This window comes from Nicotiana tomentosiformis, chromosome 3 (assembly GCF_000390325.3).
Source record: "Nicotiana tomentosiformis chromosome 3, ASM39032v3, whole genome shotgun sequence".
In the NCBI taxonomy this organism is placed as follows: Eukaryota; Viridiplantae; Streptophyta; class Magnoliopsida; order Solanales; family Solanaceae; genus Nicotiana; species Nicotiana tomentosiformis.
In genome coordinates this window covers 124,707,389-124,732,928 of record NC_090814.1, presented here as the reverse complement: position 1 = coordinate 124,732,928, position 25,540 = coordinate 124,707,389, and the positions used below count along the sequence as shown (strand labels likewise).

Below are 25,540 nucleotides of genomic sequence, written 5' to 3'. Positions count from 1 at the left end.
TTAATAAGCGGAGGGACTAAATGTATAGGCCAAAAATTTGCCCTTGGAATATTTAGCATAAAATGGCATTAATGAATGTCATCGGTCGAGCTCGCCTAAGCCATAGCGAGATTAATGGTCGCGATATCGATATAAGTCGTGGTCGAGATATCAATAGAGATCGCAGTCAAAATGTCAACAAGGGTCGAGGTCGAGATCGATTATTAGTGATAAGACTTGTAACGGCTAATTTGTGAGAATAAGGTATTAAAAAGGGGAATATTCTAGTGAATATTCCTGGTGTTTGTACTATTAGAGTTTTCTAATAAAATGGCCCATATACAGAGAAAGAAGAGAAAATGATAAGGGCATGTAATATTTTTCTGATAAGAAGACTTTGGAAAAGAAGACTCCCTTTCGGATAAAAACACAAAGGCTGCCTTTTTATAAAGATTCTTGTTCATATTATTCCTCACTCTTCCACCAGATCCAAGGATTGTTCATGCAAATCTTGGATCTATCTGTCATTCACCGTTGTCAGACAAAAGATTCACCTTGTCCATTCGTTATCGGGTGAACCATTCTTTTTATTTAGATAAATGCCATTTATTGACATTTATTGCTAGATATATCTCATTTAATATTTTTGTTGCAAGAGTATTTCATATTTATTGTTATCAATCATATGCGAACTCAGTCTCATCTATCATGCATCCTTACGCTTAATATCTAGAGTCATTATCCTTAACTAGATTTGACCCTTCATTATATAAATTAAATAGTTTAATCGGAGATTATATTTATTGGTCAAACAAGGAGGGAATTATTGATGGAAGGAACACGGCAGCACAGACACACACACACTGAACGGTGTGCTGTGTGAAAAGCGGGATACACGTGAGAGTTGAGAGTTGAGACCCATGTTAGTATGTCCTTCGACACTTCCAGTAGGCAGACCGCATACATATATGTGCTACACAAAACACACAAATATACTTATAAATCACATTCGGAGATTGCGATTTATAAGTTACGTACTCCAACTGCGACTTATAAGTGCCGTAGTACGTCAACCTTATAAGTTGCATTTCGGCAATACTATTATAAAAATGCTTTTTTAGCAGGCAACTTAAGCTAACGATATTTAGAACCATGTAAATCGCATTTCACATGTATGTTTTACATATTTTTGAAATTCTTACAAGCACATTTTAAAACAAAAACCCAAAATAAGGGAGGTATACGTAATTAGTGCTATAGACAAAAAATTACGGAGGTATAAAATTATCTTGTTATAGAAGTTGTAAATTAACTACTTTTAGTATTTTAATTGTATTCCGTAGAATTAATTAGTTATATTAAAGAAAATGCACACGCAATCAAAACAAATTACCCAAAATACTTATTTTTGGAATTATTATAATTTACACCCATTTCAAAAAATATTTACAAAATGCTCAACAGATATGTATGTTGTTTGCTGTCAGGATATATTCACATGTTGTATACTTTAAGGGGTCCTTTGGCTTAGATACAAGTTATGCGGGAATTAAACAGAGAGTATCTATGTAGGAATTAGTAAGGTAGAAAATTATGATGCAGGGGTTAGTTATGCCGGAATTATAATGTGAGAATTATTTCTTATTGATGTTTAGTTTGATTATATTACAAATTAGTATACAACGTAAAATTTAAAATAATTTAATGTGAGAATTATTTTTATCATTTGGTAAAATTATTAACTTTGTTTAGTCAAATGAAATTATCTACGGAGAAAAATTAATATCCAAATAATGGAACAACAAAAAGAAGTATTGATAGTCATTTACAAGATTTTCATATTTCCCCACAATATTTCAAAGCAATTTAAAAATAAAAAATTTAAAAGTTTTAATCCATCCACACTATTTGAAGGTGATTTCAGACTGAAATTTTTCATATTTAAAAGTACTTTTAAAATTATGGTTTGTTAAACCTCAAAAGTTAATTTAGTGATGAGATTTTTTCATATTGTACTAGGAGGCTCTCTTTTATATGCTTAGCCGATACAAATACTAAATTTATATGGTTTGAACTTCATTCTTCTATGATAAATTTTCAATTGTCAATAAATTGTCTTAACATTATCTGTTGTAACTTTTATACTGTTTCATTATGAAAATTAACATATGATAAATTTATAGAAAAATGAAAACAATCCTCTTATCTCCTTAATTGACAAAAAAATTAAATCCGTGTAATTTATATAGACTTCTACTCAAATGTTTATTATCTTATCACCAATTAACACCAATATATTAATTACTATAATTTATATCATGTTAATATTTATTTAGTGTCTTTTGATTCTCTTTGTTTGAAGTAGTAAATTGTCTCATTGGGGATGCAAATCCCCGTGGAAGTTTTCTTTGCTTGCTTTTACTAAAATTTTCTCTTGATGTATACAAGATATGAATTAAGGGTTTTTTCATCTTTTATTGTTGTAAAGAATAATGTTGTTCGTTTAAGTTTCATCAAGTAACTGATTATTTCTACTGTTGACACACTTGTAAAACCAATTTGGATGTATTCAAGATTAGGTTACCCATAGATTAGTATGCTTTTTACTCGAGAAATTTGTTAATATAGATGACACTTGTAGTTTTAATGTTTTCTCTTGTAAAATATTCAAATACAGTGTGGAAATAGCCATTGAAATCAGTTTTTCAATTTGATGTCTATGTTTGGCATTGACTGGATGTTAAAATGTGTATTATAGCACGTAACCTTTTAATTTTAATTGGAGCACCTTAAGCAAGTTATAATTTATAGTTTAATTTAATATAAATTATTAAAAAAATTAATTGTAAACTGTGATCCCCAATATCATTCTCTATCCGTGATTAAATAGATATAATGATGATTGTTTTATTTATCAAAAAGTTAAGGAATCTTTACGCAATAACCGTCTGAATTTATTATTTATTTTTCGTAGCCAATATATTTAAATTATAGATCGATTATATCAGGTTATATAGATATTACATATGAGATATATATTTATTATACATTTACTAGTTATTTTTACTTTAAACGGTTGATTGAGGCTACTTAGGTTAATTTTTCAAAAAGTAACTTAACACCTACAAACAACAATTTTAAGATAGAGATTTTTTCCTTCCTATACAACATTAGAAACTTATTCACTAAAATTATCCTAATTTTATATATTATTCGCCCTAAACAAGAGTTACTTACAAATTATATACAATGCATTATTAGTGTCTTAAATTAGAGAATTTAGTTACACCATTTTTTCCTTTTTTTGTTCTCCTCTCCTCTTTATAAAGAGAGAAGGGATGGGAATATAACTATTCCTTATTCAATTCCTAATATAAAGAGATACTCATTTAAGACTACTTTGTATATAATTGATAAATTGTATATGACCATATAATTAAGTTAATACTTGATTAGGAATGGTAAATAAGTTTCCTATGTAGTATAGATAGGTAAAAATCCCTTTTAATTGCAATGTTGGGGCAGTATACGAGCCTTTCCTCATCTAGTTGTAAAACAAGTCTGAAATATTTATTGAGGTCTACTTGCTTTTAATTTTCCCAAACAAGTATGGCAGTAGCAGATTAGCAGCACCGCAAACAAAATGAACACAAAATGACAAGAATGGGTTTTTTCTGGGATTTACAGAGAGGAGGTGGGTAGTAGAGAGGAGAAAAATACTGAACAATTAAAGTTATATAGGTAATTACGTACTCTGTAGAATGACGTATAAATATACTGCTTAAAAGGAGAGAGACTACTACAAGAAGCAATGGTGACTCCTACTTTTGCGGCGAAAGCAAAGGCACAAGCAAAACACCTAAGACAACTCTGAGATATCCCTGAAGAAGGATTCTTCCTCCTCCAATACACCCTGCATAAACAACAAAGCTCGGTATTAGCAGGTGTAAAGAATGTTTCTATGCTTCTTTAACTTCAAACAATTTTTCTATTGTCAAACCTTAATTATAATTATGGCGGCATCCTTGTGCAAAACCTCATTGTACTCATGACAAGAAATATTCTGCAATACTTAAAAAGTATGACTTTCGATCTTTCATAAACAGGGAGGACGAAAGCATAAAATAATTGGCAATTAAGTACTAACTTGTACACAGTTAGGGCAGCCAGTATCGCCAGAGCAACGACATGATGCAAGGAGTTCTAAAGCAGCAGTCAGCAGCTCACTGAATAAAGGTTGCACCTGTCCAGATCAAATAATTTTGGAAAGAAGTTGTGACAATATTGTATTTCCCAATTTCATGGGATAGACCATTAGATCACTTTTCTCCATGGTTTAAGCTAAATCACAGACAAGGTGGCTGCTTAGCATTTCCATACTACTAATAGCCTTTGGTTTTTTCCTTTCAATACCACATCTATTATACCAAGTAGTACCCTAAGTTAGAATTACTCTCTTCATGGTGTTGAAGCTGTTCCATGACTTACATTTATTACAGTTTGAATTTGGTCCAAACAGGTAAGATAACCTTCTTTTCATTTGCTAACCCCGGTTCAACCACAATAGTACTCAAGAATTTCAATTGCTTTTACTCAGGCATTCTGCTCATTTTAGCTTTATTCTACTTAAAGTCGCTGCAGAGACACAACAGAGGAGAGGAATTAAACGTTCTTTAACATCGGATTGCAAAATTACTAGGTTTTCATAAGTTGCTAAATGATAAATAAATGACCAACTTTTCTTCTATTCTAGACAAATATGCCTTTGAAGCAAATAAAGTATATGTAGGTCAAGTGTGGGATCTTTATAAATATTTGTAAATATTCTCTATGATGAAAATTCACCTCCTAAACTTTAACAAAAGCAGTTTTCCAAATGCTTTACATTTTTTGGGCAGTCAAAGTTGTTCCATGACTACAAGTTCCAACCACGTCATCAAGTAGACACGTCATCTACTTGATGATTAAATATAGCAAAAGCCGTTCCAGCTTATAATTAGAAATTTCTTTAATTCATCACTTCAGTGTCTTGATCCGAGGGCCTATCGGAAACGACATCTCTACCTCACACAAGGTAGGGGTAAGGTATGCGTACACCCCACCCTCCCCAGACCCCACTTGTGGGGGGTCATACCGGATATGTTGTTGTTGTAATTCATCACTTCAGTAAATAACGTCCTACTGATATTCTGAATCTATTTCAAAACCTAACCAATTAAATTAAGGTCCCTTTTCGTAAGTTTCCTGGTGTTCCTCGGAATCTTGACAAAATGGTACAACCATCCATAAAGCTAGTAAAACAACATAATTTGAATAAAATCATGATAGGAAAAGGAATAAAAAGCAGAGATCGTTAACCTGTGCTGAAATGCCAGTTCCTCCAGGATGTGGATCATAAAGCAGAATTCTTTCTGGAACATTACGGGTATCATAAGGGTTTACACACTCTGAAGCTAAATCAGATGAATTGCAAATTATGTACCTTCAGCACAAGTTTCAGGAGACAATGAGAGAACAATTCTAATGTATGTTAACACAGACAGAGAACATGTTGAGCCAGATCTAAAAACTCATGTGCTTGAAACTTACATAGGAACGACATTAAGAAGAGCATGACCAGCAGCATGCAAACCTCCTCGGAATGAATAATTTAAGGTCTCTACAGCTGTCTTTATGGTCTGAGGGACTTGAATCCAGACAGCCTGCATGTTCATTACAGCTACAAATTACAAAGAAGAAAGAGTACTAAAACAGTGATGAACGAATATCACACAGAGGAACTCCAGAAAACACATTTCAAACTGGTATTCACCTGAGTTTCATATGTGTAATTAGGAAGTGATAGTTCAACAGTGTCAAAGACCTGGTTGCTCTTTTTCCATATTTTGCGGAAACCAAACCACGTAGTCGTTACTCTGCAACTGTGTGCTTGGGCAGTTGTTCTTGGAAGAGACAGACTAGTCGTTATTGCTGGGTAAGCCTACATAGTGGTAAAATATTATCATGTCCATCCAATATTAACTGGGATGTAACAGCTGAATTTTACAAATGACATGGTATACACAGAGTTATTTCACAAGTAGCACGCAATAAGCAATATGATAACTTTTTTCCCCTTAAATAAGACCAATAAAGCATTTGCATTTCAAGGCTAGCCAGTTAATCGACGATCTCTTGTGATGCAGTGCATTCTACGAGTTCCTCAAATGAAAGCAGGAACATTTACCTATCAGCAATAAACATGATATGAAAAGACTATGCTTCTTTAAATATCTACCGAACCTTTGATGACTCGAAGTTCAGGGTTTTCCTTGACTAATGGAGCCATTAGCTCAGCATAATATGAGAAGGGTGCATCACATGCTCTAACCACACCTTATTTGTCGAGGATGACATAACAGTAGCATAGAGATTCCTCTTTGGAGGACAGAAACTAAGGTTTTTTTCTTTCGTCACTTATTTGGGATAATGTATGTCATACCCTAACTATCTCCATACCAGATTTCCGGAGAGACACTTGACAGAAGAGTTCTGGCAGGTAGTAGAGATTACACAAACTTTAAATAGACAGAGACCAAAAAACACCCATCACGAATAATAGAGGCTAAGAGCTTTAAATAAGCAAGCAATTTTGTTAGCTTTTTGCTCGAGCAAATATCTCTACGATGAGATTAAGCAAAATGGTCACCACTTAAAGAAGACTGAGGCAGTCCTTGAAAAACATATAGGAAAGTGAACAGGACTACTTGAGATCTTCACATACAAAGTTGGCACCAGTGACATGGACATCAGTAAAGTCACGAGTTTTGGTGTAATATTTCAAGTCCGCTCGTTGGCACCAAGCAATTCTGTTTGCCACATCAAGCTCCTTCACAAGATACGTCTTCCCTTGGTTCATATAATTGGCCCCTTCATAAACCTGTAAATTATTCGGGCTTAAACTCATTAACTTTACAAGGTAACTTCAAAAGAAGCCAAAAGAAAACCTCAAGAATTTAAGAGTTCTCTTGCACTAAAATAATACACACACATGAATATAGGCATCGTAATAATGATCTCCCTCTCCCTCTCCTTTTCCTATTAGTGTTTTCGTTCTTCCCCTTTCTCACAATAGGAAAACATTATAATCACAAGAACTTCCAAATGTAGTTGCTACTATTTTACCTGAAAGAAAGCCTTGCTTTCTTCAATTTCTTCCAGGACTTCATTCTTTTGCATGTCAATCACTTTGTACCGCTCAGTTTCTATGGCCCGAATACTAATTGCACTTGAGGGGATCTTCTGGTAACAGCATAGAATGGATTAGAAAAGCTAACCACACCCAGCTTACAAACACATTATCGTCAATTAACACTACACTCAAAGGATCATACCTCCAGCCCGATGTAGCTCCATATTCTGGCAGCAGCACTACGTGATATATCTGTACTCAGAATTCCCTTGTTTTTAAGTGCCATTATGAGACTCTCCAAACCAGGGCCAAAGTATTTCTCGTCATCAGACAAGCTCAGTGGATATTCAAAAGCAGCAGCAGCCAGATGCTGTTCAAGAACCTGTCAAATGCTTTTCGAATGTTAAGTGAATTCCCTACTAAAAACATGGTTCAATCACTAAATTTGAAAATGATGGAAAAGTCAAGAAAAGAAGAAATCAAAACAACCTGCCGGTTTCTTGCATCTATATGACAACATTCAATTGGGCCCCTGAAAAGTTTCTGGGGAAACTTCATGAAATACTGATCCAAAGGCCCTTCAAAGGCAACATAAATTGCAAGTGATGCATTTCCTCGTCTGCCTGACCTTCCTGCTTGTTGCCACAGACTTGATGAAAAAATTTGGAACAATATCAGTTTGAGAATAAAAAGTGTGAAATCGTCGGAGGGATACAAACAAACAGTTACTACCTAGCTATGCTGCCTGGAAATCCTAGATGTAGGGTTGCATCAATATGTCCTACATCAATACCCAATTCAAGAGCACTTGTAGCAGCAATACCGCATATACTGCCATTGAAAAAGTCATGCTCAATTCTTCTGCGATCCTGTTCCATGAAGAACTAAGGTCAAACTATCTTTTTGCCAATATGCAAATTATACCCTACTTATCTATGCTAAAACAATAAGCATAAGTGCCAAATATAAACTATGGAAGCGAGAATTAGCTATAATAAGTACTGAATTTCCATATACGATAAAGAAAAAAAAGTGACAGAAGATTAGATTTGAGCCAACAAAACTGATGGGTAGTAACACAACGTAATATTGAATCAGCAAATCCAAAGCTCTGAAATGCTTAGTAAAGATAACTTTTCCTTTTTTGATAGGCAACAGTACTTTAAACCTTTGCTTATAAGAAAGTTATCCTAACAAGTACAGTTTGTCTGCATGGGCAAGACAGTGTTGTGTTTTTTCTTTTGGTTGTATCCTGAGAACATCAGCTCTTCATTGGTCGCTTATATCTAACGAGAACTAACTCTTGTGAGGGTACAGTACCATGGAATAATCTGGAGTAAACACATCCAAAGCTCTGAATGATTTAGTAGTAATACATCATTTATTTTGAGAGGTGAAAGTACTTTAAACCCTTGCTTACAAGAAAGTATTCCTTACAAATACAGTTTGTCTGCATACAGAACTAGTGTAGTGCTTTCTTTTGGTTGTATCCTGAGAAGGTTATCTCTAAATGAAGTCTTATGTCTAACAAGAAAAAAGTAATCTCGTTATAAATCTCTTTCCACTCATTCATTTCCAAAGAATCCAAGGCAGAAATCATTTGGCAAATTTGCAGACTAGCTTGAAGTATACTATTGGCAGCCCGGTGCACTAAGCTCCCGCTATGCACGGGGTCCGGGGAAAGGCCGGACCACAAGGGTCTAACGTCGCAGCCTTAACCTGCATTTCTACAAGAGGTTGTTTCCACGGCTCGAACCTGTGACCTCCTGGTCACATTAGCGACAAATTATTTTATTATGAAGAGCATCAGTCATAAGTATAAGGTATGAATCATGCTATTTTGCAAGCGCATAAAAATTGAACAAGTGGGAATATGGATGCTTTACAACGGATCAAAATAAATAAAATTGAATAAATTATACAAGCCAATTGCAGGCAAGTTTAGAGCAACATGAAAAACAATTGTCTAAGTAAATTTCCTAGGGAAAGATTAACTATAAAGAGGATGAGCAAACTCTCCTGAACCAAGTTATAGATGCTAACCTCAGCAACATAACCAGCTCGGTAAGCGCATATAGTATCAACTAAATGAGGTGATGTTTCCTGAAGAATCTCACGCCTTAGGACAAAAAGTTATTCCGGCACAACTATTAATAGAAGATAAGATGAGAACGAACCATTTGATTCTATAATGCAATTTCACTTACGTGTAACATAAAACAAGCTCACAAAGTTTGCGTGTTTTGCAAAATGCAATACAACGAAGACCATGCTGCATCATTTCTGCAAAAAGGCAAGAAACCTCCAAAATGGGACTGTGACAGAAACAGAGACAAAATGCTGTTAGAAATTAAGATACTTCTCTGTGATCATGAAATAACGAAGAAAAGGGGAAAAAGGAAAAGAGGAAAGAAAATGCATGGGGCAATAAGGTAAGAGCATTCCTGTTAGGGCTAACTTCTAAGAATCTAACATTTTCTCAAGCATCCAACTTATGGAGTGTTAAGGTGGATCACGTGCATAATAAGAAACAAAAAATGGGAGATATAAGGAACAAAGGAAAAAACCAAGGTGCAAGGTGATAGTAAGGCACCTGGCACTAACTAATAATCTAACACAAGCCTCTTAGTAAGGCAGGATAAAAGTTTGTTTATGCTACTTCGGATACTACATATCTTTAGCAATGAAGCCAATAGCATTCCTACATGTTTAGCAGTAAAAATGATCATATCAACATACGTCAGATTATTTGTCAGTAAATCAAGTGCCATCACAAATTAAATGCAGTAGCCTTATCCAGTTTACACTTTTTTGTTTCGTAAGTAAAATCTTTACCATAAGTTATGGATAGCATTCGTACTATTATCCTGCTTAAAATGCATGACGACTACACAATGCCACCAGTCTCTACCAACAAGTTATCAAGGTCTCCTATGTGTGCTATATCCAAAAAAAAAAAAAAAAAAACAGATATGGGGATATCGTGCAAGTCTTGCCTTTAGTTATCCTCGTTGTAAGACTTGTCGTGCATTCATTACAGTGAGCTTCTGTAAATTACAAAGGAGAACTGATGACCTAAGCTCTACCCTAATTTCTTCAGAATTCTTACATGATCATTGCTTAAGCTTATAGATGTATTCTCTCCACATAACCTATTTGACTCGTAATCTACTCAGCCGATATCTTCTCATTCAACTTTCTTTATAGATAAAATAATTATTCATTCAATACGTCCAAATAGGCATGTTGGTAGGGTTGGCCTAGTGGCAATTGACTTGAGCCTTGGGGTTTGCTCCCTTTCAAGGTCTCAAGTTCGAAACCCACTGGGTGCAAACAATTTCTGAGGGCCATCGGACTGGGTAAAACCTGAATTAACCGTGGTGCACTTGCGGGAAACTCCTTGCCGAGGGCCTGTGCACCCCCGGGATTAGTCGGGGCTCAAAGAGACTCGGACACCCGGTGCAAAATAAATAAAAAAAATAGGCATGTTGGTAGTGTCATGTTATATATTGTCTCCTACGCCTACATCTTTTTCTTCCGATACCTTAACAAATTTGTCACGCTTTGAAGAATATATCCTGGTATATATTCCTGTATATTGAGAAATGAAACAGCACTTCCTTCCTTCCTGATGTAGCGAGGATGGCCCAGTTTGTGTGTGGGGTGGGGGTGGGGGGGGGGGGGAATACAGGCTCTATATAATATGTATTCAGATAACACGAGGTGCGATCTATATCCAATTCTCAATAGACAGAAAGCAGGACAAGCTTTAAACCTTGATCTTCTAGCAATCAGATGTTTGTCAACAGAGTCATCATCAATGCCACTCTTAATTCTCTTTGAGATCTGCAAGATAGAAGTACCTCAGATGAACGAAAAGTCGAAAACAGCTTCCCATTGAATACACGGGAGCTATAGGACTTTACGACGGAACATACCATTTTCAGGCGTAAAGGAGGATTCCATAACACAAAAAGCTTTGAGCCAGATGGGCTGCCATCATTCTGAATCAACTCCATTGTTGGTAGATTTGAGAGCTCCTACATTACCTCAAGGCGAGAAGATGAGATATTTATAAAATCACCAAGTAGTAACTAGTCTAAAATGATAGAGTGTATACACAACCCTCTATTTGAAGTCTTATAACATGCAAGCATTTGCGAAGTTCATCCTAGACTTCAGCTTTAGATGAATTCCACACATAGAGGTGGGAACATCTGCTAACGAAGAATAAGAATGTTGTAAAGTTTTGAGCATTCAAGGTTTCTATGTGAATGACTAGCTTATAAAGAAACTATAGAAATGTGATCCTCCATGGTACCAGGGAAAAGTAATAGGCGACAATTAACATGATATTATCAGATTATTTTAAAAAATAAGAGAAATATGAATGCAAAAACACAACAAAGCTATCAAGAGCACAGAAAGGAGGCTGAATAAGAGTCAACATCAACATAATATCTGTGTATAAGAAGAATTCCAATGAAAAAATATCTCTTGATAAGAAGAAAGAATTAAATCATGAATTTTAGAGGATGTCTATTCTCCAAAAGATTAAACGAATCATCATTCGGAGTCTCCTACTGTAAGATGTGGTCAATCTATTTGAGGTATGTTAAGGTGGCTGGGAAATGAGTTGCCAATTTCACCATTAACACTTCATATTTTGGTGAAGAAATTCCCGTTTTAAAGTATTTTTAAATAGAACTTAGGTTGGATTTCAAAGATTATAACCCGATTCCATGTCTACTTTATTCCAGTAGAGTAGATTTAGATTTTATAGTGCAAAGTAATATGTCGGTAGACGTAGTGGGTGAGCTTTGTTTAAAATTCTCAGCCTAGAGATGAAGGGTTGATCCATCACAAAAACTATCTCCAAGCATGTAGGAGATAGTTTTTGTGATTGAATTTTATGAGTGTCTTAGCTATTCAGAAGAAGGGTTTCTTCTACTTTTAACTCTCAGCTCTTTTGGCATATTCCTCAAGGTGGCGAGTTCATTCCTCTTTTGGGTGTATTCTGGTAGAAAGTCATCTCTCTTTCACTTATCTTCTTCATTTCTCGTGTCATAATGTAAACCATACAGATAAAACTTTAAGCACTACCTAAGTTAGTTAAAGATTCAATACAGTGAAACTATCCATGTTATTGATACCTTTGAGTGCTCCACGGGATTTCCAGAAGTCGCCGTAGAAAATATAAATGAAGGATTACTGCCATACACTGCATGAGAAATCAATTAAAAGCTAATTTTCAACACAAGGAACAAACAAGACATAGAAAAAGATAGAAAAAGTCTTGTAGTAGCAGTAGACAACAAGGAAAAGAGTACCATGAGAACAAAGTCGGCAAAGCCTCCTCAAAATAAGAGCAGTATGACATCCAAATGCCCCCTTATAAGAATGAGCTTCATCAACAATGACAAACCTGAGACATGCAAATAAGATTAAGGCGTCAAAAAATCAATCTTTTTTTTTTATTTAAAAAAGAGTACTTCCAGGACACTAAGAGAAAGAACGAACCAGGAAAGGTTCAAGCACATTAGTAATGTAAAACAAAAAGGACTAAAGGATCAGGAAAATTTACCTAAGATTTGATAAAATTCGACTGAATTGTCTATGACATGGCAAGATTGAAACATGCAACATATCAGGATTTGTGATCAACTGTATAAGCAGATGAAATTTCAGTACTTGCATAAGAGAAGCGAAACGAGAGGTAGAGAAATAGACTAACAGAGAAAAGGGCAAGAACAGAAATGCTCAGCCTATCTAAACATTAAAACTTACTGAATACCAGTCTAGCATTATCACGCAGCCACCTCCTATCCGTCTGAGAAGTGTCCCCATCATATACGCCAATCCTAAAGCCAGCACTAAACTCGTTTGTCATGGTTAATAAAGACCTTAGTTGATCTTGCGCTAAAGCCTGCATTGACAACTCAAATGATGTAGAAGCTGCTGCAAAGTTGCTAATAAAGATTTGTTAAGACTACAACAGAATTGAAGCAAATCTTAACAGACGCAAAGCCCATCCAACAAACTAAGCAAAAAATGTAAAGGCAAAAGATTTCTGTGAGACTACCTTTCCAAAAGACTGAATTTTCAACAATTAAGCTTGGAAAAATAAAGTTACGAACCTTCGTAGGAAAGAGGTATAACGCGCATGCTGACAAATTCTGGGATAATACTTCCAAAACTGGCACATTGTAGCAAAGAGATTTCCCACTGGATGTCAAGGTAGCTACAACAACATTTTTTCCCCCAAGAGAAGCCTGAATAGACTCAGCCTGTAGAAAAATGCTTAGAAAGTTTTAGAGAAAAGTTTTGTTTTAAGGGGAAACCACAATTAGATAGACCAGTACCTTACCTGATGGCTATATAATCTGGTAACTCCAACATTTTTCAATGCCAACATTGTGCTTTCTGAAAGTGAACTTGGGATCTCAACGTAGGTGGCATTGCGGGCACTGATCTTTTCGACATGAACAACCTGCAGCAGGAACAGAAATAATGGTGGACAACCTTTGCTTGCCTCTAACAGTAATACTTGGGTCATATAGTAGCCATTTTGAAGTCATTCACAATTGAAGCACATGCCCACTGAAGTAAATGAGGACTTCAATTTTCTCTGACAGCATAGCAATAAAACGCACTCCCGGAGTAACTCACCCATAAGAAAAGAAAATGGAATATATGCAGTTGTCAAGAGGGGAGAAGCACAATGTAAAAGTGAATAAAAGCAACAAGGTAAAAACCTGTCCATCAGATCCAAACCCCCTTCTCAGATGTTCCACCATTTCCAAAGGTGTCAAAGGATTTGTATCCTGCATGTCAAAAGCTTATCAAAATTGCAGCACTCTTTTTCGGGTATTCAACTTAAATCATTTATAATTCTTTGTCATTTATCAAAAGAAAAAAAGGACCACAAAAACCAAGGGAATCTGGCATTGATAAAAGGTCATTCAAGACACAGCAATTAGCTGTACCACTGAAAAAGGCCACTGCTAGTCTTTCTTTTGTACCCTTCATCTACCCACTTCATTGAAAATTGAAATTGCCCCTTTCTAGAATTAACAATTACTAAAATATCTGATTGGCATTTGTCCTAGCAAAAGAGGATATTTATCACTAGCATCTTAAAAGGTGAAAGAATTTTAGAGCAAAATGAGCAGATGTGTTCTGCTAAGTTCCCATTATTTCTGTGCCTATTAACAATGAATAATTACTTTATAAGTTTGGGTGACCTCTGAAAAAACAAAGATAAAGATAATTCTAGTACTCATGCAAGCACTAGTAATGAAGAAGAAGAATTACAACGTAAAACTCAGATGCAGAGGAAGGTGTGAATTGGAGTCTCACAACTGCAATTGTGCAATCAAGATGCAAAGATTGTGGAAAGATGTGCATCAGTGTTATCAAAGGCGAAAAGCGCAAAAAAGCTCTAAGGTCCGTTGGGGCTTTAAGCGCAAATAAAGCGTGGGCTTAATGAAAAAAAAGAAAAAGTAAAACTATGCATGTAGTCCAAGACTAATCATTATAAGCATGAATAACAAATATATGGACAAAGAAATTGAAAAACAATTCACGATAAAGTGAAATATCAATTGTTTAAGGTCGCCTTCTCAAGATTACTCTCATTGGCAAGGAAAAGTATGCCTTAGAGCTTTGATGCAACACTAAAGCGCCCACAAAGCGAGGCGAAGCGCTCAACGTGTTTTGAGCCTCGCTTCAAGGCTCAAGCGCGCTTTAAGTGCGCCTTTGACAACACTGATGTGCATAAATGTAGCATGTTATGATGGATTAAAAGAGCATCAATTACAAGAGACTTGTGCAGGGTTTTAAGACTTACACAACAGTTTGCTTCAAAAGAATGAGAACCTGCTCGCTTTGTGTCAATGCCTGTTGCACCAACACCACCTTGCTTCACAAAGGTAATGAAATCTTCCAGGGAAATTTTAGTGAACTCGTTTCCATTTTCACGCTGCATTACAATATTCATAATTTAATAATTTAAATCTTACTGAATTGTGGTTTATGAAACAAATAACTGGCACAATGAGTCAGTCAATATCAATCAACTCCCACTTATGTGAAAGAATAGCTGGTTCCAAGCCCGGATTAAAGAGAAGGGATAATGATAAACTGGTGGCCGGCATAAAAACTATGAAGGAAACCTCAGAACATTGAACGATCACAACGAGCAACGGATATAGAAGGATCAACAACTTAATAGAAAATAAAAACAATAAAACACTTGCTTGAGCCCATCCGCTCTAACGGTGAACACTTGCTTGAACCCATGCGCTCTAGCGTTGCTGAGCAGGAACACCTAACCTGTGCTTGTGGGTCAGACATGCTACCCGGTGGATTAGTCGAGATGCTAGACACCACTGACTTTTTTTTAAAGCAGCATTAAAAAGAGACGCTTATGTTTGTCACAGTCCATCTATAACATTAAGTTAAACCAGAACTTCAGAATACCACCCAAGTACCTGTGTAATTTCCAATAGAAAGAACTTGAGATCACAAAATGCCAAACAATTTTACTTGCTAGATATTATATTTCTTTCAAAAGTTTCTTTCCTTTAAGATAGCTGCAACTTACTACATTAGTGAAGGACTTTAGCATAAACACAAATAAATGAAACTAAACCAAAAATCGACTGGGCTAGACATTTAAATGCAGTATAAAAAAAAGGGATGAGAAAACCAACTTTTTAAATTGGTCATGATGCACATCATCAGAGAAGAGTCCTGTAGTCTGACTACCAAGTAGATAAGCCAACACAACAGTAATGTGACGTTGAACTTACAAGATAAAAAGTCAACACATCATAAAAATACATGCCATAAGTCATAATAACACAGGCATAAATAAAAAGTTTCATGACTGAGATTCTGCATCTTAACTGCCTGATATTTCTAAACTTTGGAAACTCACAACACCAAAATGAACTTTAAAATTAAAAAATAAGAGTCAAGACAGGTTTATAGGTTTGATAAGTAAATCATACCTTTAACAACTTGACAAACTTCAAAAGACTTGTTCGGAATGCATATTCCCTTTTCTTCATTGTGTGTAAAACACTTGATATGGGCACACCTTTTTGGGCTACTCAGCAGAAAAGGAGAAAAACAGACTTATTCAGTGATCAAGCAGCCATTTTCCTTGATCAAAGAGTTAAATATGACTAAACATACTCGCATGCTGGTCTCCCTTTGTTGTTGAGTTTCTGAAAATGACAATACCATCCTTGAAGTTTTTAACCTCTGTATCAGCATCAACAATGTGTACAACCTAAAAGAAAATAACACGTAAGTGCTTGATAATAAAAGTTCAATGATCAATGGTTTAGCTAGATCTCAAGGTTGGATTGGGGTGGTTCAGTAGCCGCGAGAAGGAGGGGGGCAAAGCCATTTCTAACTGATATGACAAAATATTTAGCAATTTAAAAGGGAAAAAATATAACTTCAAGAGACTGTGGGGGCTGCAACCACCTGACTCCCGTAAAATCCATTTGGTTATGATGATAGATAAAAATAACTATATGAGGTAAAGGGATTATAAGTGTAGACGAGGAGGAGAAGAGGGCGAATAGGGAGCATTATAAGTTGGCTAAGAAAGAGGCTAAGCTAGCAGTTACGGCGGCCAAGACTGCAGCTTTTAGTCGTTTGTATAAGGAACTCGAGGGCCGAGGAGGAGATAAAGGTTGTTCAGGTTAGCCAAGGCGCGAGAAAGGAAGGCGCGTGACTTGGACCAAGTGAAGTGCATCAAGAACGAAGAAGGTAGAGTTTTGTTAGATGAGGGGCTTATCCGTCGGAGATGGCAGACCTACTTCCATAGTCTCTTGAACGAGGAGGGGGACAGGAGCATTGTACTAGGTGATTTGGAGCTCTCCGAGAGTAGTTGTGACTTTGGGTATTGTAGGCAGATTAGAGTTGATGGTTGAGGGGGCTATGCGTAAGATGAGCAGGGGCAAAGCGACCGGGCCGGATGAAATCCCGGTGGAGTTTTGGAAGAGGGTGGGCAAGGCAGGCTTGGAGTGGCTCACTAGGTTATTTAATGTCATTTTTAGAACGAACAAGATGCCCGAAGAGTGGAGGTGGAGCACGATGGTTCCTGTGTACAAGAACAAGGGTGATATCCAAAATTGCAAGAATAATCGGAGTATCAAGCTGCTTAGCCATACTATGAAAGTCTGGGAGAGAGTGGTAGAGCTAAGGGTGAGAAGGAGTGTGACTATTTCCGAGAACCAATTTGGGTTTGTGCCGGGTCGTTCGACTACAGAAGCCATCCACCTGTTAGGAGATTAATGGAGCAGCATAGCGAGAGAAAGAAGGACTTGCATATGGTGTTCATCAACTTAGAAAAGGCGTACAATAAAGTTCTGAGGGAGGTTTTGTGGAGATATTTGGAGGCTAGAGGTGTACATGTTGCCTACGTTAAGTTGATTAAGGACATGTATGATGGAGTAAAAGACCTGAGTGAGGACGGTGGGTGGAGACTCGGACCATTTTCCGATTATGATGGGGTTGCATCAGGGGTCGGCACTCAGCCCGTTTTTGTGTGCTCTGGTGATGGACGTACTGACACGCCACATCCAAGGGGAGGTGTCGTGGTGCATGCTATTTGCAGATGATATTGTATTGATTGACGAGACGCAAGACGGTGTGAACGCGCAATTAGAGGTATGGAGGCAGACCCTGGAATCTAAAGGTTTCAAGTTGAGCAGGACCAAAACAGAATACTTGGAGTGTAAGTTCAGAGACTCTAGGAGGGGAAGGGGAGGTGAGGCTGGACTCGCAGGTCATCCCTAGGAGAGGGAGTTTTAAGTACCTCGAGTCTATTATTCAGGGGATGGGGAGATTGATGAAGATGTCGCACATCGTATTGGGGCGGGATGGATGAAATTGAGACTCGCTTCCGGTGTTTTGTGTGACAAGAAGGTCTCACCGAAACTTAAGGGTAAGTTCTACAGAGTGGTGGTCAGACCGACGATGTTGTATGGGGCTGAGTGTTGGCCAGTTAATTATTGTAAGTTAGTCGACCTAGGTTTTAGGGGAAGTCGCTATACTTGGACTAATAAACAACGTCATGGTCACACTATCCTAGAAAGGCTAGATCGGCTTCTAGCAAACTATGATTGGCTAACTTTATTTCCTGAAACAGTCGTGCAACACCTCCCTCGTACATATTCGGACCATTGTCCATTACTTGTAACACTACAACCAAACAGAACCCCTAGGCAACCAATTTTCCGTTTTGAAAAATTTTGGACAACACATCCGACTTTTAAAACTGTTATCCAACAATCCTGGCAAAATGCCTCCACATTAATTGAAGCTACCAATAACTTCCAAAATAATGTTACATATTGGAATAAACATACTTTTGGCGACCTATTTACAAAAAAACGTAAACTACTTGCAAGAATTAATGGAATTCAAGCTTCCATACACTACCCCACTAGTAGTTTCCTTCAAAACTTAGAAATTCAACTAGCACATGAATTTAGTGGCCTACTAAAACAGGAGGAAGACTTTTGGAAATTAAAATCACGAATCCTTTGGTTAAACGAGGGCGATGCCAACACTAAATTTTTCCACATGACTACTCTACAGAGGCGTAGACGTAATCGCATTAACGCTCTCAAGGATAGTGTAGGAAACTGGACATTTGATCCTACACAAATTAAACAACAAATCTATTTATATTACAATCAATTATTTCAAACGACTCAATCCTCGAGCACCAATGTTCACCTTGGTTCAGCCACAAAAGCATCATTAACCATTGCTGACCAACAACAATTAGCAACTTCATTAACCATGTCAGAAATACGACAAGCCCTCTTTTCTTTTCAACCATTCAAGGCGCCTGGCACAAATGGGTTACACCCATATTTCTTCCAAAAATATTGGAAAGAAGTGGGCCACTCAGTTGTACATCTCTGTCACAAAGCTTTCAATCAAAATCAAATTCCACCAGAGATCAACAAAACCTACATGTGCCTAATACCAAACATAAAAAATGCGACTTCTATTACCCAATATCGCCCTATCAGTCTTTGCAACACAATATACAAATTGATCACCAAAATAATAGTGATTCGTCTCAAGCCATTCCTACATAAAATCATAGGACCCACACAATTTAGTTTCCAACAAGGGAAGCGAGCAACTGACAATGCAATCCTTGTACAGGAAATTCTCAATCACTTCAACAAAAAAAAAAAAAGGCAACACTGGCCAAATGCTACTCAAATTAGACTTGGAAAAAGCTTTTGATAAATTAGAATGGTCTTTTATCAAAAATACGCTTCATTACTTCAACCTCCCAAACACACTCATCTCCTTGATAATGTCATGTATTACAACGTCTTCAATCTCTATCTTGATCAACAACATGCGTACAAACTATTTTCAACCATCAAGGAGTATACGACAAGGGGATCCACTATCACCTTATATCTTTGTTATGTGCCTGGAACGTCTCTCCCGCAATATCTTCCAGTCAGTTGACTACCTACTATGGAAACCCATTCAATTATCTCACAATGGCCCGCAATTATCACACCTCTTCTTTGCAGACGATATCATCCTAATTTCTAAAGTAACTAATACCAGTTGTCACAATATCATTGACACTCTTAATACCTTTACGACTCTATCAGGCCAAACTATAAATTTCCAAAAATCAAAGATCTTTTTCTCAAGGAATGGCACTATTGAAGCCAAAAACTACATCCTCTCTTGCTTTAGCATGAATGAAGGCACCACTTTTGGCAAATACTTGGGTTTCCCAATGTTTCAAAAACGACCTACTAAATCCGATTTTCAATTCCTCCTAGACAACTTCAAAGCCAGACTTGCGGGATGGAAAACAAATTTCCTCTCATTGGCAGTAAGAACAACCCTTATTAAATCAACCCTTACTAGTCTGCCCAACTATATCATGTAATATATTGCAATTCCTAAATCTATTATAAAGAAAATGGAGCAATACATGCGCAATTTTCTTTGGGGCACTACTCCTCTCAAGAGGAAAATACATTTAGTCAACTGGAAACAAATAACAACACCAAGATTATTGGGAGGATTAGGCATACAGAGACTGGAACTAAAAAATAATGCTCTATTAGCAGGCCTATCCTGGCGACTCTTTCACTCACCCAATCAACTTTGGGCACACACTCTTTTACAAAAGTATAAGAATAATCCTAAAAAAGGGGGATTTTCTAATACATGGAAAAATATCATGTTGAGTTGGATGCACTGCCAACATGGAATCCAGTGGCAAATTGGTAGCAATTCTAACATAAGATTCTGGACGGACACATGGCTTGCTCCAAACACCACAATCAGATCACTCATAGCTGGTCCTATGCCTTCGAACCACCTTAGCAGGACTATAGCTACCTAACATATCTCACAATGGTTGGGATTGGGAAGAACTTCCCTTTCATTTTACGGATCACCTAAAAACATTATCAATAGGATACATGTGCCTACCTACGCCACTAATTTTGATACTCTATACTGGGGTTTAACACATCAAGGGAAATTTACTGTGCAATCAATTTATAATAAACTACTCCACCACTGCCTACCAACAGTATCCCAAACATCAACACCCCAATATGCTTGGATTTGGAAAATTCCGGTTACCTCTAAAATTAAAACGTTCTTATGGCTTATAATGCACAACCGTCTACCTACGAGACAATATTTGCATCATATAGGTATACTTTTAGACGATCGTTGCAAAATTTGTAATAGCGCACAAGAATCAATTAATCATATATTTCTAAACTGTCCAAACGTACATTCCATGTGGGCACAACTAGGGTTGACTGATGTTGTCAACCACATTAACAGATTATCACAACCTTCGGAATGGTTAATGCCTTTGATGAAGGCTAAAACCAATGCCATGCCTTACCGCATTAACAATCAAATTGTTCTTTCGTATACGCTATGGCACATTTGGCTTACTCGTAATGACAATAATTTTAATCATACCCAACACGAGCTATCTATCAAATTTGTCACTAACCAAGCCCTGGAATTTACTTACTTGGCCACCAAACTGAAATCAAAACCAAACACCATTACTACAGCCTATAAAATGGATCCCTCCGAAACCAAATTACTTCAAGCTAAATACTGATGGAGCAGCTTCCTTAGCAACTAACAAAGCAGGTATAGGGGGGCTCATTCGTGATTCAGAAGGAAATTGGATTATTGGATTTACAGGTAACATCAACATCACAACCAGCATTCATGCAGAATTACAAGCCCTCTTTCATGGGTTGGAATTGGCAACCACTCACCGTTTGGTTCCACTGGAAGTAAACGTTGATGCGTCAGAGGTACTAACACTGCTAAAAAACAATAACATGCATTACACTAATCTTATCTCTGACTGCAGGCACCTCCTGGACCAGCTGCATAGTGTCACAATTGCACATATCTACAGAGAGGAAAATGAGGTGGCCGATCGATTAGCTAAAGAAGGTTGCAGCATGGCACCAACTACAAAACCTAGTGTTTTTGACGTGCCACCAGATTTTGTCAGCATCACATTACAACTGGATCGAGCAGGAGCCATACGCTATAGGAAGAAAACATGCATAACCACTGAACAGGCCCCGGATATGGAAACAGACATTTTTGTTGACCACGATGACGGACATGCAATCACAACTACCAATGGCGTTACTATAGTAGAGAACTTCATTGGGTCAACTGATCAGACCTTTTTTGGAAAAAACTTATGTCATCATCCTCAGTGTAATAGCCAACTATGTAGCGCTACTAATACGATGCACACCATGCATCACCCTCTCTGTAGTAACTCTTTTTAGTTTAATGCAATATTATCTTTCGTACCCAAAAAAAAAAAGAATTACGTACGTTTAAATTTTATTTTCATATTTTACTTAAATAAAATGAAAAGATATAATTTTTCCTGTAATGACAAATTTTTAAGATTATTTATTTACTTATATTATTAACTGTTAAGTAAATTTATTCATGTCCTTATTCGTAATTTGATACTTAAAAGCACTTTTTGAAAAACTTGGCCAAACACAAATTATTGCTCAAAAGTGCTTTTCAAAGTGATTAGCCAAACACAAACTGTTTCTCTCCAAAAGTACTTTTTTCAAAAGCACTTCTCAAAATAAGTTTTAGATATAAGGATAAAGAAGGTGATTGGCTATTTGTTAATATTTTATCCCCTTCTATGTACTAGTACTAAATTATTGTTCATTAACTTAGAAAAGATAAAGAAAAAAAAACAAGTTGACCACTAAATACAGGATATTACACTATGTTGAATTCAAAGAGAAAAAAAAAATAAAATGAAAAAAGAGAACTGGTGTTGGGTCTCGAACCCAGGTCTTCTAGTGAGGGAGGACATTATGCAACTTATTAAACCAACGGAGCAGTTCAGCTTTTCTGCTTGAGGGCGCCACATCAAAATTATTTGAGGGGTATACGGTTTTTGCCGAGACTAGCGGGATCGGGTGACCCCTCTCATCTCCATGTAGGTCCGCCTCTGTTTACCCGGAGGCACTTATGCTAGGCCCTCCAACAATTATCCATTGCCAAAAATGAATGAGTGAGACCAAAGCTCAAAGTCAGCATGTGATGATAGTATGGGATACTACTGGACAAAAATGTTGAAAAATATCAAAGAAAGTAGGAGATAAAACTGTCAAAATAGTCAGAGCTCCAAACAAAGTACCTTAGGACAAAGTAGAGAAAGTTGCTCGATATCTGCCACACTGGCTTGAAATCCAAACGGACATAGATGATCAAGTGCTCCCTTCAGACTAGAGTAGGTAACTTGTACCTGCTGAAGTTGCAAGGAAGCAGAATAAACGTTTAAAAAAGAAAACACTTTACTTATACTCTTCAACCACGTTGGGCACCCACACGAATCACTAAAACTTGAACATGGATCAACCGCATTGTCCTTTCTGTTGGCTTCCTTACAAGCGCAGTCACCTGAACCAGGGTTGGTAAAACAATTTATAGACGCTAAAACCTGAACAAATATCTTAGCTTTCTCGTCATCCATGTCATTGGTAGATGATTTTAGTATGCTCAAGACTAGCTCATCTGCATATCCTTCCATCTTGTCATTCTTGACGCTTCTCTTGCGCTTTACCTGTGAAGAACAATTTGCCGGAACACTGCTATTGTGTGTTGCATCCAACCGAAGTTCGGTCTGATTGTCGTCCGCAGAGATGCCGCTCAAGTAAGACAAGTCTTGCATCATGTCAGACCATGCTGCCTCCGCCTGTTTCAGAGTTGAGCCACCAACTAGGATAGTTGAACTTGTAGGTGTCTCGGTTTTCTTGTTCTGTTGTCTGTCTTTCTTTGTATAGGGAACAAGTACCAGAAATTCCCCACTTACAACTGAATGGTCACTTACCTTACTCTCTAAACCCAATTTCACACCCTGATTATAAAGTATACCGCACAAGATCAACATCAAAAAATAATACTAAAATTTTGCTTTCTGCTAGAAACTAAATTTTTGTATTTCAATAATTCTCAGGCAAATAGGAGAGGAATGGAAGAAATTACCTTGAGAAAAAGATGGAAATTTGGGGAATTTGAAGCGGGAGGGAAAGTTTGCTTGAGGAGTTGCTTGAGTTCTTGAATGGTTTTGTCCGGTGAAACGGAGACGATTACGGATTCGCCCATTAGGCTACGCACTTCCAAACTTGTCTCTGATTCTTCCATTTGCTCCGCTCTTGAAATAGACTGATATTGGGCGATGGCCGTTGAGAGGGAGTAGCAAAGACCTAATATTTGGCGGGGGAGTTGATGCTCACGTGCGATCTCCGGCTCATGCACGTGATCTCTTCCTGTCTCGCCGACTTCTGCCACTCGTAATTTTCCTCAATTCTCTTTTTTATCCCTTTCTTTTCACCAAACGAATTAGAAACAAGGGCGATTTGACTTAAAATCAAAAAATATAAAAGGTATTATTACTTTTAGCACGCGCCAAAAATTATTTATATTCGATAGCCAAAAATTGTATAAAATTTATATAATTTTTATATATAATGTATATATATATACAAATATATATATTTTTTCGATAAATATTTTGAGAGTGGCTATATAATATTATTTTTCCATTATAAAGGGATAGAAAAAAAATGAAAGAAATATATAAGACGGTAACCTAAAAAAATAAAATTACTAGTCGTTCCAAGATCATCAAATTTCCCCAAAGAGACAAATTTGATTGTGAAAAAAATTCCAACTACAACTGTGTAAAATTACTTTGTAGAAATGTCTACCTATTCATTGGAAAATTATTTTTCCCCTTTAACTTTGTTTAAAAAATAGAACTTGCCAATTTTCATCTCAATTCAGTTTGTAAATGTCTATTTTACCCTACAAATTATACTAGCACTCTTTCGATTCAGAAATTGTTATGTAATGGTATTCTTACTTTTGAATTTATCTTATTTAGCTCACCTATATGAAAAATTATTTCTGTACTGAAAAGAGTAAATAAGTATTAATCAAAAACTATTAAATTTGAATAATGAAAGAGTTCAGAGAAACAGAATAAAGGTTAGAAATATAAAATTGCATGTATTGATAACTTTACAATGATAATCAAAACTCAAAAATCTATTGACGAAACTTAAATATAAAAGAGATGGAACAACTAAAATACTTGGTACACATAACATTAAAATTACTATATTGAAGAAAACAGTGGATCAGAATTTACGACAAATTTACAAGAAGACTTAAGACTTCTTGGTAACGTAAAGAGCAGAATAGAAACGATAGAAGGGAAAATTTTCTATAGCTTAAAGTTGGTTGAGCATTTAATTTTTCGTGTGAAGCTGGAGGGAAAAACAACCCATTCGAAACCACGTAGTATTAAGTAGGTGTTTGGACATAAAAATTATAATTTTTGAACAAAAGTAGCACTTAAAGTTAAGTTGAAAAATGGTATTTGAATTTGAAATTATGTTTGGACATGCATTTTACTTGAAAAAATATTGCAGTTTTGTGAGTAGGGAATTTTTATTTTTATTTTTTTGAAAATTTTGATTTGAAAAACTCATTTTCGAAAAAAATTCAAAAACTTGTAAATTTTTATGGACAAACACATTTCTAGAAAAAAAAATCAAAAAAAGAGAAAATTTGTTTTATGGACAAATGGGTCCTAAAAAGTGTGATACACTTGCATGGATAAGTCTTAAATGAGAGTGAAAAAATTATTTTAGAAATGTCCGTCGAAACAAGAAATATAAATAAATAAAAAGAAGAGACAATTAATAACCAATTAAAGGTAGGGATTAAATTGTAGAGACTTCCCTATTGTAGGAAGAACTTAACATATAC

At 36.4% G+C, this 25,540-nt stretch overlaps 1 protein-coding gene across 3 annotated transcripts; it reads right to left on the bottom strand.

Moving 5' to 3' along the window:
- Window positions 1–3,634: 3,634 nt before the first annotated feature.
- LOC104101542 (uncharacterized) lies at window positions 3,635–24,044 on the bottom strand. Of its 3 annotated transcripts, none has more exons than XM_009609010.4 (27): window positions 23,750–24,041; window positions 22,902–23,621; window positions 16,352–16,448; window positions 16,165–16,262; window positions 15,000–15,131; window positions 13,906–13,974; window positions 13,518–13,640; window positions 13,288–13,437; window positions 12,945–13,076; window positions 12,735–12,814; window positions 12,481–12,575; window positions 12,304–12,371; window positions 11,089–11,190; window positions 10,926–10,996; window positions 9,358–9,465; window positions 9,194–9,269; window positions 7,883–8,019; window positions 7,640–7,799; window positions 7,353–7,532; window positions 7,144–7,257; window positions 6,743–6,898; window positions 5,792–5,959; window positions 5,569–5,681; window positions 5,338–5,461; window positions 4,127–4,222; window positions 3,980–4,042; window positions 3,635–3,892 (listed from the first exon to the last, which is right to left on the bottom strand). In XM_009609010.4, exons 1-27 carry the CDS (start codon window positions 23,906–23,908, stop codon window positions 3,839–3,841), a joined length of 3,645 nt encoding a protein of 1,214 aa, XP_009607305.1. In that variant the 5' UTR covers window positions 23,909–24,041; the 3' UTR covers window positions 3,635–3,838. The 3 variants fall into 3 exon arrangements, 2 of the variants coding, with proteins under 2 accessions (XP_009607305.1, XP_009607306.1); XM_009609011.4 differs by having other exon boundaries at window positions 7,144–7,260; window positions 23,750–24,040; XR_011414963.1 differs by lacking the exons at window positions 3,635–3,892; window positions 3,980–4,042; window positions 4,127–4,222; window positions 5,338–5,461; window positions 5,569–5,681 and having other exon boundaries at window positions 5,853–5,959; window positions 6,668–6,898; window positions 7,144–7,260; window positions 23,750–24,044.
- Between the last annotated feature and the right edge of the window lie 1,496 nt (window positions 24,045–25,540).